Source organism: Phyllostomus hastatus, unplaced genomic scaffold (assembly GCF_019186645.2).
Source record: "Phyllostomus hastatus isolate PE091 unplaced genomic scaffold, TTU_PhHast_1.1 phas_scaffold_755, whole genome shotgun sequence".
NCBI classification, from domain to species: domain Eukaryota; kingdom Metazoa; phylum Chordata; class Mammalia; order Chiroptera; family Phyllostomidae; genus Phyllostomus; species Phyllostomus hastatus.
Window position 1 is genome coordinate 582,547 of NW_025334039.1, and position 18,739 is coordinate 601,285.

Genomic DNA, 18,739 nt, shown 5'->3' on the forward strand with positions numbered 1-18,739 from the left:
GGGCAGACGTGGACCCAGCCAGTGCCCTCCCAGGCCTGCTCCTGGGCACGCTGTGAGGCCTGCGTCAGAGTGGGCCTCCTCCGGCGTAGAGGATGGACAAGCCCAGGGTCCCCTGTACCTGCCCCCAGGCTGCTTTCCCTGTCCCTGCTGCACCTGGAGGGCTGGCTGGGACAGGTGTCTGTGTGCCCAGCCTCGGGCCACACCTCAAAGCGCAGGCCTGCCTGCCCACTGCTGACGGGGGCTGGTGGCTGTTGGAGCCGAGGGCCCCCTGGACCCAGGCGTTCCGACTTCTGCTCTCCTGCACGGGTTGACCTTTCAGGCAGGTCAATGCCCCAGCCCACACCGGTCCCCTCCCTCCCGCCACTGAGGCCTGGGCCAGGAGGTGCCAACATGCCACCAGCAGTGACTCTCGGAAATTCCAGGCTGGAGGAAGTGGGCCTTCTGGACCAGGAAAGGTGGTACCCAGGAGCTGGGGCCCGCTGGCCGCCGGGACCGAGATAAGAACCGGTGCCCTGCGCCCGGGCTGACCTGGCTCCTTGGGCTGTGTGCCGAGTCATGCGAAGTGCCCCGGTGTCGTCACCTGACAAGTGAGGTCGTCACCTGGCACTGAGGCATGAGGAGGGGCCCAGCACAGGACAAACAACCACACCTGTGCTCCTGCTGAGCTGGGTGGCTCACGTGACCATCGCAGCCGCAGTGAGACGAGGTGGTGACTCTGCTTTGCCCGGGGCTGTTGTGACGGTCCCGTGAGCTCGCAGAGCCTCCCGTGCCTGGCACCTGGACTCAGCAGGGACACCGTCTGCTTCCTGCAGGAACAGCCCCCCACACCGACGACACCGTGCTCCTGCCTGTGGCTGCTGCCCCGCCACAGGCGCGGCAGCAGTGAGAAGGTGCCCTGAGCACAAGGGGGTGTCCCTCAGAGGGATGGCAACGGGGCAAATGGTAGCTGAGCTGCTGTGTGAGGTGCCTGCACCTGCTGCGGTGTGGCTGGGGGCCCAGGCCCACTGCTCCTCCCGTACCACCTGCAGATGCCACCCCCTGGCTGACCCCGGCCCAGAGTGCTCAGGCTGTCCCAGCCGCTGGTGACACCAAGAAGCCGCTCCCCACTTGGAGGCTGAACGCCATTCGCAGGGTGATTTTCTACCTTTAATGGGGGATATTATAAAGGCACCTCTCCCAGTACAAGAGGGTCAACCAACAGGTGGGTGGCCCGTGCCCGGCAGGAAGAGGAAGGTGGGGGAAGGCAGTGGAGGAGACTATGGGCCACAGGTGCTCCGGGCAGGCCCCGCAGCCGCCCCTGCGGCCTGGGGCTGGGGCACCCCGGCCCCGCCGCGCACTTCCCACCAGACGGTGTGCAGCCCCGAGGAGGGCCGCGTCCCCAGCCCTCGACAGCAGGCCAGAGCCTTCCGGCCCCATGAGGGGCAGGGGCTGGGGAAGGGACCAAAGGCTGCACCAGAGGCTTCCGTTCCCAGCTTCCGGCCGGCAGCGCGGGCTCTGAAGAGGGCCCCCTGGGGACGGGTCCAGGGATGGGGTCACCCAGGGCAAGGAGAGGCCACCAAGCAGCCAGCCTGTCTGTCCCAGGCCACCCAGGTCTCAGCTAAGTCAGAGCAGTTGGCTGGGGCGGGGAAAGGAGGTGGGGGTGGCCAGGACCCCAGTGAAGAACTGACCCGTCCCCCGGTTCATCTGCTGCCTTCCCACGCCCCCAAACAGCACGGCCCAGCCTCGAGGAGGAGAAAAGGGGGTAACAAGCTACCCCCAAAGCAGCCTTAACACTGAAGGAGGGACAGAGGCCCCGGCCAAGGGGTGTGGGAGCGGCGGGGTCCGGGCTGCAGGCTGCCAGCCCCCACTCATAAGGCAAACAGCATGTCGTCGTCCTTCTCCTGCGTCTTCTTTCGAGGGGCGCTGCCGGGACGGGGCCCCGGGGGCCCCTCGGCGGTGGGACTGGAGAGGTTGGGCAACCGGTCAGCCACTTTGGCCCGTTCTTCCAGGAACTTGTCAAATTCTAGAGAAACAAGGGAGGGGCAGGGGGTGGGCTCCGAGGCCTGAGCGGGGTGTGAGCAGGGTGGGGGGGGGCACGGGCAGGTGGCCAGGGCTGGGGCCTCCTACCTTCGCTGGTGACGCCCTTGGGCTCTTCCACGTCATTCCCCTGAGAAGGCAGAAGGAGGCAGAGGTCAGGGGTGAGGTGGAGCAGGGCTAGGTAGGGCAGGGCGGGGCAGGGCCCAGCTTGCGGAACCAGAGTGACCCAGACTCAGGCCTGCCGGCCAAGGACCTGGACCTCCTCTCAGCTGCCGGGCCGTGGGCCTCAGCTGCCTTTTCCGAGCCTGGCCCGCGGGGTTGGTGGGGAGCTGGGAGGGACCAGCACGGGCAGCGCACCAAGCACAGGGTGTGGTGCCGGGGGTCCTCAGTGAATGCTACTTCCTGTCCTTCCCTGTGTCTGGGGGGCGGACGGACACGCCCCTATGCTGGGGAAGGCCCACACCCAGAGACGGAAGCCAGGCTCGCTCAGGCTGGGGGCTGGGGAGGGGTGGGTCTCCGCTGCAGACAGAACAGATGGACCCTCCTCGCCTGGCTTCGGGCAGAAACGTGGTCTCGGCGGCTTGCAGAAGGAAGGCGGCCTCTGGGCCTGGCAGGGCCCAGGCACGTGGTTCTTGGCCCCCAGAGAGCGGGGCGGCAGATGCTGGGGAGGGAACTTACTGGGGGGCGGGGGGACTGCTTGGACCTCCCCCGCAACCTCCTCCTGGACACGGCGCCCCTCTCAGCTGCTCATCTGTCTCCCGATCTGTAAAATGGGCGCTGCCTCGGCCCCTCGGGTCAGCGCCAGCAGCTTCGAGGGGTGCGGTGCCCGGAGGAGGTGGGTGGCTGGCAGGAGAGGGGACACTTCCAGCTGCTCAGGTGTCCCACAGTAACGCTCCCTTTGTCACCCACTAGCTGTCCACCCGCCCCCGTGACCAGTCACTTCCTTGTGAGACAGACGGGGCCCTGTTGGGGGCAGTCTGGGCGGGCCCCGACTCACCACGTCAGTGGACAGCCACTGCTCGATGTCCTCCATGAGGCAGGCCTGGGTGACGGGGATCTGGGAGGACGGGAGCAGAGTGAGGCCCTGAGCCTTCTCACTGACGACCTGGGGCCGGTCGGACCTGCCGTGCCCCTCGGGGGCTGAGATCCTGGCATCCCCTCCAGGAGAGCCCCTGCCCGGCTGCCTGGGACCCTCGGCTCTGCCTGTGGGCCAGCGAGGGGGCCCCTACCAGCTGCAGCAAGGCCCCCAGGGGAGCACGGACACCCAGCTCCCACGCACCGAGGGTGTGGGTGAGGCTGCAGGCTGCAGGGGAAGGGCCAGGCCCAGGGAGAGGCTGAGCCCAGGGGCTCAGGGGCACCTGACGGAAGACGCAGCCCAGAGAGGGGACGGCCACCGGGGGTGGGCTGGGGGCATGACCGTGCGCAGGGGGCTGCCGGGTTCTGCTCCCTGCGTGTCCACCGAGTTCAGGGCGGGAGGGCCGAAGCGGGGAATGGTGCTGAGACCAGAAGAGGCCAGGCTGGTGGACTCAGGGGGGCGGAAGCTCCGCGCGAGGACACTTCTCTCTGGGTCACAGAGACGCGGCTTTGCCACGCAGGCCCCCGCACAGGGGCTGGGGCTGCGGGCTGGACCAGGGCCCGTGGGCTTCCTCCCCCGAGCGCTCCTCAATGGGAGGACCTGCCTGGAGGTTCTGGGCAGACTGTGGAGCCAGAGCCTGGAGTCTGGCTCAGCGCCCCAGTCCAGCGTGACTGTGGGCAGGTTCCCTCACTCCTCTGACCCTCACACCGCCCCTGGTGACAGAGGGTAATGGCAGCACCTGCCGTCCGGGTGGCTGTGAGGGTCATGTGGGAGGATGACCATGAGGGACGATGACCATGACGAGCCTGGTGCAGGGCCCGCCAGAGCAGACCCGCAGGAGCGCTCAGAGTCGCCAGCGGGCCGCTCTGGGAAAGCGGGAGAGTCTGTCTCCCACCAGGCCCACTGGGTCCCCAAGCTGCCTCTCCAGCACCTGAGGCCCCGAGTGGGCAGCAGGAAGCCCAGACAGGAGGCGGGAGCCACCGTCCCAGCGGCACCAGCGGCAGCAGCAAGAGCTCTGGGCTGCCCACACCAGCTCCCTCTCCCACGCCGCTGTCCGCTGGCGCTCCGCCCAGAGCCAGGCAAGCCCCCATCGCCTCCAGCCGCCAGAGGGGATGCCAGGGGCCACGGAAGCAGCAGGGGAGGGAGCAGGACCACGCCGAGTGCCGGGTTGGCTGTCCAGGCTCTCGGGGTGCCCTTGCTCTCCTCTGGGGCTGCGGTCCTGCTCCCTCTGAGGGCACCACCAGAGCGGGGCCCCTGCCAGCGACAGCCCCTCCTCCCCGCGCCTGGTCTCACCATCCAGTCACTGAGGCTCTTCTCTCTGCTGCCTCCCATCTGGTGAGAGAGGGTCACTCTGAGGGAGGCGGGAGGGCCCGGGCCACGGCGTGCTGGGGGCTTCTCTGACAGAGACGTGCTTGCAGGCCCGCAGGCCTGCTGCCCCCTCAGGAGGCCTGTGTGTGTGTGTGTGTGTGTGTGCGCGCACGCACGTGTGGTGAGCGTGCTCGCTTGTGCGGGTGTGTGGGGGGTGTGGTGGCGGGCTAAAGGGGACAGGGGGCCGCAGAGGGTGTCTCGCTGGGAGTGAACCACAAGGCCCTGGGCCGCCGGAACCCTGAATGGGCAGGGAGAAGCGCTCCCACCCGCTCCACAATGACCCCGGGGGGCAGCCCCGGGACAGGTGGTTGGGTTTCGGGGGGTCCGGACGGGCCTCTCAGGCATGGATGCACTGGTCCCCCCGTCCCCTCCTGTTTACACATGGCAGGCGGGGGCTCCTTGGGTCCCAGACCGACTGGTGCGAGAGGGAACCGGGTCCCGCCTCCCCACCCTGGACAGACCCCACACAGGCCTGGCATACACATCCACACGCCAGGGGACGTGTGGACTTGGGTGGGGGCAAACACTGGTTGCCACACAGCCGGCACTTGCTCCCACTCCGTACTTGGTGGCTCGAAATCACGTTCTGGTGGTTCAGTGGGAGAAAGCCTTCCCACCAGCCAGACTTAAACACCTTGGGAGCAGGTGTTTTACTGACCTGGTTTTGAGAAAGTCATACCCTGGTCTGGTGGAAGTGGCTTAAACCTCTCAGGTTATCAGAGGAGAGTGAGCCTTCACTGACCAGTTTTTGCTTTTCTGCAAGTAGACGGCTTTCCGTCTGGTGCCCAACTGCAAGGAGGTGCCGGGGCCAGGAGACCCAGGTTCCAGTTCTCGGTGTGCCCCGAGTTGCTGTGCCCCCTGGGCAAGTGACGCCTGTCTCTGGGCTGCAGCTCCCTCGTCCGCCACAGGAAGGGGTTGGCTGGGACGGCTGCCCGCCCGCCGGGCTGTGGCCGGAGCCCCTGCCCAGGGGAAGCCAGGGGCCCGAGAGAGAAGCGCTTCCAGCAGGCCCCTGGAGTGCCCAACTCGTGACACCCGGAGCCAGGAGGCCGGCCTTCGGACAGGAAGGCTGGGTAGGGGCGCTTGCGTTCCGTGGGCCCTCTGGGTCCTTGTCACACCGTGGGCTCTGGAGCCAGACGGACGGACAGGTGTGAGGGCCCGGGCATGTTCCCTCACAGCTCCAAGTCCTGGTGCTCTGGCTGTAAGTGGGAAAACCACCCAGCGGTGTATGGAGAGCAGACACTTCACTGTGCGCCGGGACCATGCTAAGGATGTCACGGCTGCCGGCTCCCTCTGGGGCTCAGTGTCTCCCCGTGGAAGGGGACAACGACACAATGACACACCCTGAGGGTCCGTGTGGTGACCGGTACGGGGGTGCAGAGAGCTCAGCATAGAGCCTGGCCCGGAGCGCAGGCTCGATGGGCGACTGCTCACACAGCGCAGGGATGGGCTCCGCGTGGTGACGGGCCACACGACACGCTCGGGGGGCCCCTCCCCCCGACTGCCTCGCTGGGCTGGCCGGGGCGGGCCCTGCGCTGCCGTGGGAGCGACTCCTGAGATGCCGGGGGCGTCTCTGGGAACTGGCCAGGACTCCCCCTCCCCGCAGCAGGCCGGGATCTCCCAGCTCCCACGCCGGCTCCTTCTGACACGGAGGCCAGGTGGACGCCCCGCTCTGCTCGAGACTGCCCACTGCTTCCCCCTCACGCGGAACGAGCCCCACACTCCTCCCGGCGGCCCCCAGGCCTGCTGGGCCCCGCGGGCACGCAGGCTTCGCCCCCACCAGCTGGCCCCACCCCGGCCTCAGAAGCCCCGTGCTGCTACCAACCCTCTCCTCCGCCGGCCGCATCGCGGACCCTGCCTCTCCCAACCCCGGGTCCTGCCGTCTCTGACACCTCCCCAGGAGCAACTCTGTCCACTTACTGGGGCAGAAACTGTCACAGCCCAGGCCACATCGGAAACAAACCCAGAGGCATGAGAGGTGTGCTGGGAGTTCCTGCCAGGGGGAAGGGGTCACCCACAGTGCGCGCTCAGTGCCGGCACTTGGCTGTCACTCAGTACAGACTCGGCAGTTCAATGGCACAAAGATGGTGCCCAGGGTGCCTCCCTGTGGTCGCAGGGTGGAAAGGCAGGCAGGCAGCTGGGAGGACACGCAAGACTGACGGGCTGGGAGGGGCCGCAGCGGCAGGGGCCGCAGCGGCAGACGCCGCAGCTCTAGTTCCGTTCCCTGGTCCCCCTCTGTCCGCACTCCTGCAAACAGCAGGTCTCCAGAGAGGCGGCGAGCCAGAACACTGGCTGGGCTCTCAGGCCGTGCCCAGCACCTTAAATACGCACCCCCCCCCCCATTGCATCCTCATCAATCATGTGGGCACATGTAAGCTCCGGCATACAGATGCAGACACTGAGTCAGGAAGGCCGTCATCTGCCCCAGGACACACAGCTGGTGAGGTGGCACTGGGGGGAGGACCCAGGCTGCCAGACTGCAGCTCTGTCTCAGACTCAGGCCTGAGGCTTTGCTCTAACCTTCTCGCAGTGTGACCTTGGGCTGATGACCAAGTTTCCTCAGCGGTGAGAGGGGAACACACACTAGCTACAGAGGGCCCAGAGGACAACCAAATGAGGACCGGGTGGCGGGCGTGCCAATCCAGTGCCGGGCACAGGGGGGGACACGGGGGCTAGCATTCCCTGCCTCCCCCTGGACCCTCTGCTCACCGCTCCGGTGCTTTGCTGCCGGGCATCCAGGGCTCCAGCCAGGCCATCCGTAGCTTGGGGGTCTTCGTATTTTACCCTGAAACAGAGGCCACCACCGCCGTTAGACACTGCTCTTGCTGCACCGGGCATGCTGGCTGGTGTGGGATGGAGGGAGATGGGCAGGGGTGAGCTGGACCCACACCCTGCGTGGATCTGGGTCGTGCTGGGGAACGGCTGGCTCGGACCCCAGGGAGAACCCCAGGGAGGCTTCCGACCTGCAGGCCTGCCTGGGAAGGGCCCCAGCTGCTGCCTCTGGGAATGGGACCCAGGTTGGGCTGCATGGCCGGCAGCATCACAGCTGGAGGAGTCGGGGAGGGTGTGGCTGGCCAAAGCCAGGACAAGACCACCAACGGCCATCACGGATTTGGCCAAACTCCAGGGATGAGACATAGGGCCAGTGAGCCCACACTCATGGGGAATTCCTACCTCCAGACCCTCCTGAACGGGTCCCGGGCAGGCTGCTGGCTCCCCAGGTGGCCGTCCCTGCCATCCCCCCATTCCCCCCGAGGCCGGCAGCACAGGGTGCGCTGTGGTGAGGGGCTGGGAGGGAGGGGCCGACGCGGCAGCTCCCGGGCAGATGCGGGCAGGGAAGGAGGTGTCTGCTGGACTGGAGGTGGAGTCTTGGCAGGAACGAGTGAATACACCAGGAGTGGGAGAAAATCTGGGCTAGCGAGGGGGCCTGGCTGTGTCCCCTGGCTGCTACAGAGGGGCCATCCAGGGGAGGCAGGGGACATCCTGGGGACACAGCCCTGATGCTGTTACCCCGCTCTGAACCCCTGGCAGAGAGGAAGTGAGACCGCAGCACTGGGCCAGTCCGGCACTGTGGGGAAGCAGCGAGCCCCAGCGCCCCAGCTACAAAGGGAAATCCCTGCACAGGTAGAGAGGAGGGGTCTTCCTCCAGGTATGGGTGGGTGTGGGCCGGGGGAGCACCCTACACTGCTGAGGCCGAGGCAGCACCAGCTCCAGGCTTTGGAAATGGGGACCCTGTCACACTTAATTCCGGCAATGCCCACCTGCCCTCCTGGGGATGGGGCAGGCTGGTACTTCGAGGGGCCTCCTGAATAAGCCCCCCACCCCAAATTCCCATGCAGCTGCTCTGAAGAGCGCTGCCGCCCCCTCGCTCCCACGGGATGGGCAGCCAGCCCGAAGAGTGCGGTCACCAGCTAGTTTACCCCTGGGCGCGCGGCACCTGTTCATGACAAACAGGCTGGGGACAATCTGAGGGCCTTGCTGGAGCAGCCTGAAGCTGGGGGGTGGGCAGTGTGCTCATGCCCTTCCTGAGAGGAGCTCAGCACCCCTGGCTAACGCTGGGCAGCGAGCTCCGGGCAGTGGCGGGGCGGAAGCGATGCCAAAAATTGTGCAATGCCCCCTGACCCAGGGAGGGGCTGCTCGCTCAGGGTGTGGAGGCAGCCATCTGCTGTCCCTGCGCCCAAGACGCAGCAGGTGCCTTGTGGGCACAGGCAGAAAAGGGCATGTCTGGGAACACACAGACGCGGATGCTTCCCTTCCCTTGAACTGTGTGTTCTTCCCTAACTGCACTCATCACCTGCCTCCATCTCTTCACACTCACACCTGCACGGCCTGCAGGCCGAAGCGCAGCCATCCCCAGGGGCCAGGCCTGCAGCAGTGGAGGGCCCAGTGGACCCAGCACAGGACGACCACATGGCCCAGACGGGGCTGCAGACCTGGGCCAGGCGTCTGTGGTCCCACGCCTGTCCAGCACAGGAGGGAGGGCTGCTCCTCCGATGGTCCCGGGAAGACTGCTGGCCAGGGGCTGGACCCGGGCCACTCAGGGTGACACAGTGGCGTGGGAGGAAGTGGGGCGTGCCCTCAGAACGATGAGGTGGAAGAAGCTGAGGAAGAGCCGTCCTGCCTCCAGCAAAGCCCGGCTAAGGCAGCCCTGGCTGGCTCACCCGGATGTGCCCGTCGCTCTCCTTGGCGCCGTGAGTGGAAGGGCTGGGGAGGACCTGGGGAGGTCAGGTGGGGGGTGGGGGCATGACCACGCCAGCTGTGGTCAGGGCTGGAGCAGAAACGCAGGCCCGACAAGGAGCTGGCTTTCTGGCGGGTGGAGGCAGAGCTGGCAGAGTTTAGAGGAGGCGTGGGCCAGATACCCAGGTAAACAGAACAGCACAAGGTGAGGAGGCCCAAGGGCAGTCAGGTGACCAGGGCTGGAGATCCAGCTGGACCAACACGGAGGAGGCCAGGCAGGAGGACAGAGGAAAAGGAACGCCAAATTAGGGCACATTCCTGCCCCCTGCAGGGCACTTCCCTCGGGGGTGGAGGCCAGCCCTGGGGTCCCGCGGAGAACCCGTGGCCTGAGAAGGTACATGACGTTGTGTTGGACCGTCTGCTCTGCCCCTGGCTCGCACGCTCTCGCCTGCCTCTGCGCCTCTGCACACGCTGTTCCCATGGCCTGGAGTGGCCATCCCGATGTCCTCGCCCTGCTGTCCAGGCCGCAGTGCCTGGGGCCTCCCTCCAGGGCAGCACTCCGCACCGCACGGCAGTGGGCCGTGTGCACGTCTCTCCCAGAGGCTGCAGGCCCCGGAGAGAATGTTCCGGGTGTGCTCTTCTCCGGCCCTCAGGGCCCTGCTTCGGTTTAACAGCAAACCTCAGCCAGGCCGGCGAGCTGGGCCAGGTGCCAGGGGCTCTCTGATGTGGCCAGTGTGCCACCTGCCAGGCCTACGGGGGGGCGGTCACCCTCCTGGCTGTTAGGTCCCACCGGACTCATTAGCTTCCATCTGCACAGCAGCCTCACAGCGTTCCTAACTCCATGGCAACCGTGGGCTGCTGGTCCCAGGGCACCTGGGCTTGGGACTATAGATTCTGCCCGAACAACAAAGGCTCATCAGCCCTCCTTTTCCCAGAGCTGTCTCAGGCCAGTGGGCAGGGCTGTGGGCAGCCCCACAGACCCACGCGGGCTACCCCTGGATGTGCCACTGTGGAGAGGGTGTGCCTGGGCCCTCTGGGGGCCCGCCAACAGTCTCCAAAGGCACCAGAATCACCACTGGGGAGTTGGAGGGGCTACTAGGAAGGCTCCTTAATCCAGAGCTTTTCTCGGCTGTCCATTGTGGAGAGCCCCGGCTCAGACTCGGGGTCCTACACCAGCCTTGGCACTCTGCTTCCCAGACGCGCCTGCAGACAGTGCGTCACGGGAAGTGGAGGCCAGGGGCTGGCCAGGGGCCCTGACGGCTGAAAGCATCTCCCTGGAAACAGACAGTCCGCACGGGAGGATGGAAGCCCAGCTCTGGGGCGGAGCGGGCAGACCTGAGGGGGCAACAGGGAGTAGGGAACGACAGAATTGACTGCGCAAGCTCCTGAGGGCCCCTCGGGAGCCTCCCTGCCGGCCCCAGGGGCTTGGTGCACCGTGTACAGTGCGGTGGGGACCTGAGCCGGGCTGGAGACTCTCCTTGCCCCAGACAGACGCAGGCTCCCACCCTAGGAAGCCGTGTAGCTGCCTGAGCCAGGGCAAAGGACCCAGGCCCTCTGTACCTCAGTTTCCTCCTCTGATCAGCTTATGTAAGGTTCTGGCACACAGCTGGTCATCAACCTACAGGCAGTCCTCCCCCCACACAGCTCTGCCACCGGGCTCTCTGGGCCACGTGGGACTGACTTGGGGGGAAGGAACTCCGCCATCCTGAGGGGACGGGCAGGGGCCTGTGTGCTTGTCCACGGGGTGTGCCCACCCTGCATGGGGGGGGTTTGGGGACCTGGACAGAGACTCTTCTCTGGCAGGGAGCGCCCCGGACTGTAGAGGGCCAGGGTGGGGCCCGGCCACTCACTCTTTCCGCTGCTCAGCCAGTGAGCTGCCCCGTGTCAGCGCAAACATGTCAAACTCGTCCTCCAGCCGGCCGGAGGTCTCCAGAGACTGCAGGCCAGCTCTCACGCTGCCGGAGCCCAGGTCTGCAGGGACAGAGGGGCCACGTGAGACTCTGCCCGCCTGTCCTTTTACACGCCGTGGCCAAGCTGCCGCCTGCCAGGCCCAGGGCGGGCTCTGGATAAGCAGCTCAAACGGGGGTGAGACAGGACGGGATGTACGGACAGGGCAGGCCACCTGCCGGCCGAGGGGCTGTGGGTAGTCACTTCTCTCAAAACGGCTTCCTAGGGCCTGGCACGAAGCAGGCCGTCAGTAACGTTAAAACTGACCGCAGCGGCTGCTAGCACGTGCCAGGAGCGCGCTCTGGGCCCGGCACTGGCCTAAGCCGGGTTCACCCCAAGCTTGCTCCGTCCTCACGACGGCCTGGGAGGAAGGGCCCGTTCCTGCCATTCCAGAGGAAGGAAGAGGGACACAGGGTGCTCAAGGGACTTGCCCAAGCACACCCAGATGACTCGGGCCACGGAGAACTCAGTGTGGAGGGGCAGCCTCAGGGCAGTGGGATTTCTGAGACTGAGCGGGCTCGGCCGTCCGGGAGCTGGTGGGGGCGAGTCCCACGGGCTTTGTCCTTGCGCCGAGGTCGGGGCCCCGGTGAGGCGAGGGCTGGGCTGACATTCTGCTGGGGGTGCGCCGGCTGCGACCGTGTCAGGGGCGGCACCCCCAGAGCTGCAGGGGGGCCGCGCACTTACTCATTCCCGCCAGCTGGGACGAGAGGCTGCCGTTGGCTGCCGGGTCAGGGCCCATGTCAATGAGGTCAGCTGCCGTTTCGGCCTCACTTGGAGCCTGGGGGGGAGGGAGAGGCCGCTGTCATCTCTCTGCCTGGAGCCTCGGTCCCCTCTGCTCGAAACACGGGCCCCTGCCCGAGGAGCTGCCACACACCAGGGCCCGGGCAGCTATGACTTAGGAGTTTTTCTGTCTCCCCTTGGCCTCTAGCTCTGCTGCGCCCTCTGGGAGGGTGGGAAGGCCCTTGGGCATCAGCTGGTGGCAGGGCCTTAAAGGAACAGGGACATACCAAGTCCGAAGGGGACTGTTTCAGGGGCCTAGACACGGAGGCACCTCCCGTCCAGGGCACGGGGGTGCGGGGGAGGTGAGCACAGCCCTTCTCCCTGGTGACAAGGCCCTGATCCAGTCGCAGGAAGGAGGCAGTTTACCTTGGCGGTCTGGCCGGTTCGGATCCGCTCGAACCTACGAGACGGAGGGAGCCGAGTCAGGGAGACAGACTGGGAGGGCCCTCGGCACGGCGCAGGCAGAGCTCTGGCGCCCCCAGGGCCTGACCATGCAGCAGGCGGTCAGGGTGACGACACGGCCTGCTTGTGCTGCGCAGACCCGGCTGACACCCCACGATGTCCCCAGGGAACTATTAACAGGCCCTTCTGTCACTTGCAGAGGTGTCCCAGTTTGGACTGTCCAGTGTGTGGCCACCAGTCACAATCAGCATTAGACAAGCGAACAGGAGCCCCGTGTTACAGAGACGGGGGAGTGTGGGGGACGCCGTTTCTGCAGACCCAGCACCCCTTCTCCGTTCTTCTGTCAGGGCCCCCGAGTGCTTCCCCGGGGACCTGCTCTCCCCCACTTCCCAGGGTCCTGGCGGGGCTGCCATCAAGGGCCCCCTTGTCCCCCCACCGGCGGGCACAACGGAGCTGAGCCAGAGCTCCCCTTGGGGATCTGACCCCTGAACAGACCGACACAAGCACCCATGTACGGGCAGTGACACCCTGGGGACGAGGTCCAGGAGTTGCTGCCCCAGAGACCCCCGAGCAGCCCTAGGAGCTGTCCTCCCTGTTCCGTTGGGAGGCCTCGCTGCTTCGCTCTTCTTTGGATTCTAAAGCTATGCATTTAACAGAAGCTATTCATCTCATCGATTCTTTTCCTGTTTAACTCAGCCAGAAACTATTTAAGTGGCTTGTAGTCAAAGAGCCCTAATTAAGTCAAGCGGGCCCAGGCCCCAGGGCCAGGCAGCGGTGGAGGGAGCAAGGGCAGTGCAGGCCTGCCTGGCTGCGGGCCGTGCTCACAGCCAGCACCGCTGCCGCCCCTGGGCTGGGCGCAGGGACACACGTGCGCAGGTGAGAGGGAGGCGACGGCCAGCCAGCAGTGTGGGGAGAGCAGGAGTGTGGGGCGCACAGGGAGAGGGTGGGGCGGGCTACCGTTCGTGGCGCAGGAACACGTTGTTGAGATTGTCGTTGACGATGAGCAGCTCCTCCGTCAGCTGCTCGTTGGTGATCCGGGGGATGAGCTCCAGCACCCGCTGCTGCATGGCGCGGCACGTCCGGTTGAGCTCCTGCCGAGGAAGCGAGCGAGACAGCTGTGGCCGCTGGGCCCTGGGGGAGGCCATCTCCAGTGGGTGGGCTCCGGCCTCTGGGTGCCTTGGAGCACCGAGGGGTTTCCAGGCCGCAGCTCAAGCTGCACAGAACAGCTTCAGGGGTTCTACGAGTGAGCCTCCGAATCGCCCTTCCCAGTGTTCTAACGTTGAACTGACACGCTGCAGGCTGTCACTGGTAGAACCTGGCTTTGCGCAGGCTTCATAGGACGCCCCAGCCTCAGCCTTCGCTCGGCTGGGAAGCTGGGGCTGGGGGCCCCAGCAGCTCCTCGGGGCGCACGGTCTTTGCTTTTAAACCAAAACGTCAAAATGAACCAGATGACTCCAACTATCACCCGCAAACCCCGATCCTGAGTTCTCGTCTCATGATTCTCACTGACTTATTTTTTGAAAATACTTTTGTTTTGGAACGATTTTAGGTTTACAGAAGAGTCGCCAGGACAATGCAGAGAGGTCCCAAAACCCCTCACCCGGCCTCTCCAGTTTGGCGTTTGTCAAGACGAGGACGCTGCCACGGGCACAGTGCCGTCAGCTCAACCACGGGGTCCGCTCGGGGCCCCCCCAGTCTCCCCACCGGCGCCCCTTTTCCGTGCCAGGGCCCCACGCTGCACTCGTCCAGTTGCCACGGCCCAGCCTGACCTTTAATCAGTAAGCATTACATATTCAAACATGACTGGGAAGGAGAGGGACATGAAAAGCCACAGCGTTATAAATATTTCATTTGCAGGACTGAGTGTTTCTTTGTTCAGGTGCCCGCCACCTGGCGGGCAGGTGCCTGTGGCCACACCCCGCCCTCTTCTCCTGGAGGTGTCACCGGGACTCGATGCTGCCCCAGTATTGATTTTGGACCCTGTTACCCGCCTGCTCCTGGGTCAGGCCTTCTCCTCCAGGGATTTCCTTATCTGCTTTTAGCGAGACTTTCAATAGCTGGTGGGTCTCCCCTCTCCTCCTCCCACGACCAACCACACTCAGGGCTTTGTTCCCACTTCCTTGTCTTCTCAAGAGCAGCAGCTGGAGCCAGGCCACTGGGTTCAAATCCCAGCTCTGCTGCTCACCAGCCATGTGACCCAGGGCACATCACATGACCCCTCTGCCTCCGTCTGCTGCCCGGGAACATGGGGATAAGAGTCCCTGCCTCCTGGAAGGGGGTAACGATTAAGTGAATGCCTATCCAGCGTCCATATCAGGGCCCAGCACGTGGGAAGAGCTCGGTGCAGGTGAGCCGTCCGTGCGTCAGCCAGTCCGCCCCCTCCAGCAGTCACTCACACCCTCCGGCCCTGGCCGGGGACACGGAAGGTTAAGAGCACCCTGCTGCTCCCGCACTCACTCAAGCCTCTGTCATACACCCTCACGGTCCTCACGGGCACGTGTGCTTCCCACGCCCAGACTCTGACTGTCCTCCCTGCCCCCCGAAGGGAAGGACCCCAGAGCAAGTGCACGGGGCAGCTCGGTAAGACACAGGGACACAGGGATGGGCCCGACGCAGCCCTGACCCGAAGGAGGGTGAGGCCTAGTGGGAGGGAGACCTGAAATGAGACAATCACACCAAGCACCACATCCCTCCAGGGCCTCCCCCCCCAGCTTTCTTGGCGCCTCTGTGAACTGACCTCTATGGGGAAGGGGCCTTCTCCCACACCCAGCTCCCTCTGGCCCAGTGCCCCCCGCCCTCGCCAGCTGGGGACGGGGCTGTGGGAATATCGCGTGACACACAGGAGCGACAGCCCACAGCTCCCGCCTGCCTCGGCTCCCGAGACCAGCCGCGCTCTCATCTCGAGGCCGGCGCTGCTCTCTCTCGCCTGCCGGCCAAGTGCATGTTCTGAGAGCTGGGAATCTCACCAGCAGCTTTTTCTCAGCACCATTTAATGGCCCCGGAACTGGGCCCGGGGCAGGCAGAAGCTTACGAAACTCTCACATTGGGTTTGCACCATGAAGGCTGTTCCTGCAGCAATCTCACAGGTGAGGAGACCGAGGCAGAGGGGCCACTCTGAATCCCCATCTGATGGAGTCCGAAGTCCCTGGTGTTGCCATCCCCCACGGTGACCAAGGAGTTCAGAGTAAGCGTGGGTGGGGAAGGAGTGTGCGCGGTGAAAGCAGCAAGAAGGCACCTGGGGGCAGGTGTGCGCTCACCTGCAGCAGCTCCAGGTCTGCAGGCTCCGCCTGGGTGGGCACCAGCTCCGTCAGCATCTCCGACATCACCCGCACATTCCCACTCACCATCTCCAGCTCGCTGCGCAGCTTCCCGATCTGAAACACACCGTGGGCCGGTGAGAGGGGCCGGGGGTCCGAAGCCAATGCCGCTCATGAGGACAGAGCCTGGCGCCTCCAGCCCCGGGCGCGGTGCCCAGAGGGGCTGGCCTGCCGGTGGGCACCCTCTGTCAGCTCCCAGGGCACAGGCCTGCACTAAGGGCCCGGCGGGGGCTTGCCCCTGCCCCACTGGCCCCCTCACGGAGGCTCTACTGACCGTCACCATCTCCAAACTGGGGAGCCCGGTGCAAGGAGCGGCCGGCAGAAAGCAGCGGAGGGTGAACGCACCAGAGCACGGCGGGAAGGCTCTGGCGTCTCCAGGGCCCGCGGGAGCTAACAAGGCCCTGGAGGGCAGCCCCGCCAGGGAGAGGGCAGAGCCGGCAGAGCCGGCAGAGCCGGCAGGCCTGCTTCCCTCCCCAGGTGGCGGGGTTCTCCTCGCTCTTCTCTGCGATGACAGGATTTCTGTCTCGCTCCTGGCCTGTTTGTCGTTTCCGCTCTATGCTGGTGTCCCAGGCTCTTCAGAGGATGGGTCACAGGCCACCCCTACTGTGAGCAGGACACTCAGACTCAGACCTTGCTGGAGGGATAACTTAGCACTTGTTCAAGGGACACTAGCAGGCTTTCAGTGACCCCCAAAGGGTCCTCGGTCTTGGCTTGGCTTGGGGCATCGCTGAGAGCCGAGTCGCACAGGCTCTCCCATGGGTGAGTCCGCAGAAAGCTCCGGTGTCGGACGCGTGGGGCCCTGTGGGGCGTGAGTCCCCTCAGGAACGCCGAGGACACTGCGGATGGCTGTGAGGGGATCGGCATGGCAGCTCCAGCTCCAAAACTACTTTGGTGGGAGGACCCTTTGATCACGGAACTCCTCACGGGTCTGGCATCGAGGGGCTGACATCCTGGGAAATGCCCGCATGTTCTAAGTCGGGTGACCTAGCTGATTCCAGAATCTGGGGGCCACCATCGAAATGCACGACGCCTGTGACAGCCGCTGTCTTCTACTGACCACCGATGGAGTGCCCAGCGTTGAGCACCACGGCTGGTTAAGCCTGACCACCGTCTCGCCAGGCCCTACCGTTAGCCCAGCCTTTACAGAGGAAGACATGGAGTGCAGACACAGGCGGCGCACCCACTACGGTGCGCCGACACCTTCCAAACCCGAAGAACACTGGATACATTTGGCCTATTTAGTGAACAGTCTTGGTATGAGGGAGTGGAAAAACCACTGATCACAAACCCAGCACGTTCTGGTCAGAAGGGACCCAATTACAGTGAGCCTGAGGGTTACATCACGGAGTGTCTCAGAGTCTGCACGTGTCCCAGGGGACGGCAGGGGACTCTGAAGTTAAACAGAGACGACTCAGTTCTGTTTCGGGAGAGCCTTCTCGCACTAGATGGGAACAGAGTCTTAATCTCCACGGATGCTGGACTGCAGGCCAATCGGTTTAACATCATAACCAGGTAAGATAAATGTTGACTCACAGGGTGATGTTGTAAGTTTTATATATCTTTGTTTATTTGTCCAGTTAAGAAAACTACTCTAGCAATACCTGTAACTCTGGAGGTGATTTTATAAGGTAGCACAGTACAGCAGTTTCTCTTCAAACAGGTGAGGGTGTGGGAGGCGGTTTGCCGGGCTGGACATGGCACCCGAGGTCAGCGGGCGCACTCGGGAAAGTCAGGTTTCACTTGTTTCCACCCGAGACCTCTGTCCTTCTCACCAGCGCTTTCGGCAGGTGAGCGTTTACACCTAGCTGACGTGACGGGTCTGAAGTTTCCAAAACACCTCCAAGTGGGCACCCTGACAGTGCAAGACCTTGACCCACACCCCGACAGCCACACGGCCGAGCACCCGGCTAAGGCTGGTCACCGCGGTGGGTGTCCCTCGTAGGGAGAGCGCGTCAGCACGCCACGAACTGCTCCTGGCCAACGGGCGGGTCCCCTCGCCTGCAGCTTTAGGAAGAAGAAACTGAGGGACAGAGGCCCACTGAGCCGGTGGGACACCTCGTCCGAGCAGGGCAGTCTCTCAGAGCCGGCCAGGGCCCCGGGAAAGCCTGGCCCAGGCCCGCCCCCTGGAGTCTTACACTCGCCTCACATCTTCTTGGGGTTTCACGGGAAGCATAAGGATGCAATGCAAGAGGTTTTTTAAATTACTCTTTGTATGCATGTTTTAAAATGGTTTTTAGCTGGAACCTCTGCTCGAGTGCAACCTCACGAGAGCACATAAGCCAACCACACTGAGGAAGCGGAGCTGCTGTGGATGCAGGTGCCGCCTGCTGGGCACGCCCCCTCCCTGGTGCTGCCCAAAGGGCTCTGCAGAGAACAGTTTGGGAGACGGTCAATGTACAGGAGCCTGCCTGGAGCCAGACAGCCTTGACCTTGGATCCCAGCTCTGTCTCTGAGCAGCTATGTGGCTCTGGGCAAGTGACTGTCTCTCTCTGAGCCTCGTCTCCCAGATAGGAAGAATAACACACCGTGGGGCTGCTGTGAGGACCCAGGAGAGGCAGCAGGGCAGCCACTGTCACTCTGACTGGGAGTCCTCCCTGACACGTGTGTGTGGGGGGGGCAGGCCCGCCACCCCGCCCCTCGAGGCCCCGACCCAGGCTTGTTTACCTGCTCAGGGGTTGGCGCGATGGGCGCGTCGCTGGGGAGTGCGACGGGAGTGGGCGGAGGAGCCGTGTGCTGGCTGGGGTTCCCCCTGTGGCTGGCGTCGGTGCTCACAGAGTTCTGTCCTGCCGGTGTCTCCGAGCTGAACACGGTCTAGTGAGGACACGACTGGATCAGCAGGGCCAGTCAGGGCCCCGGGGAAGTCGCCTCGGAAGCCCCTTGCGGTGACTCCTCCTGCCTCCCCTCTACCCCCCACTGCTGCCCCGTGGTCTCCTCACCCTCTGGGGCGTGTGGATGGGCGACAGCATGTCCAGGTCGGTCATCGGAAACTCCAGCCCCTTCCTCCGCAGGTCCTCATAGACGGCGACGACACCTGTCAAATCAGGCGAGCTGCGGAACGCGTCGGCCCAGGACTGAGAGGGGACAAGGGGACGTCACCGGTAACCACGGCTCGCTGAAGCCCCTTTAAGCCCCCCTCCCCGCCCCCCAGAGAGGAGCAGTT

At 64.8% G+C, this 18,739-nt stretch overlaps 1 protein-coding gene across 2 annotated transcripts in view; it reads right to left on the reverse strand.

Moving 5' to 3' along the window:
* Nucleotides 1–1,124: 1,124 nt before the first annotated feature.
* The window catches only part of TOM1 (target of myb1 membrane trafficking protein), a 38,692-nt gene continuing 21,077 nt past the window's right edge, over nucleotides 1,125–18,739 (reverse strand). The window contains exons 5-16 of one of the 2 annotated variants that reach the window (XM_045826568.1): nucleotides 18,516–18,650; nucleotides 18,244–18,390; nucleotides 15,520–15,636; nucleotides 13,220–13,353; nucleotides 12,227–12,260; nucleotides 11,765–11,858; nucleotides 10,984–11,104; nucleotides 7,166–7,241; nucleotides 4,385–4,423; nucleotides 3,014–3,073; nucleotides 2,107–2,146; nucleotides 1,125–2,002 (exon numbers count right to left, since the gene is read on the reverse strand). In XM_045826568.1, coding sequence (XP_045682524.1) covers nucleotides 1,848–2,002; nucleotides 2,107–2,146; nucleotides 3,014–3,073; nucleotides 4,385–4,423; nucleotides 7,166–7,241; nucleotides 10,984–11,104; nucleotides 11,765–11,858; nucleotides 12,227–12,260; nucleotides 13,220–13,353; nucleotides 15,520–15,636; nucleotides 18,244–18,390; nucleotides 18,516–18,650 — 1,152 coding nt within the window. In that variant the 3' untranslated portion in view covers nucleotides 1,125–1,847. The remainder of the gene's footprint in view (nucleotides 2,003–2,106; nucleotides 2,147–3,013; nucleotides 3,074–4,384; nucleotides 4,424–7,165; nucleotides 7,242–10,983; nucleotides 11,105–11,764; nucleotides 11,859–12,226; nucleotides 12,261–13,219; nucleotides 13,354–15,519; nucleotides 15,637–18,243; nucleotides 18,391–18,515; nucleotides 18,651–18,739) is intronic. The other variant, XM_045826569.1, reaches the window with a different exon arrangement.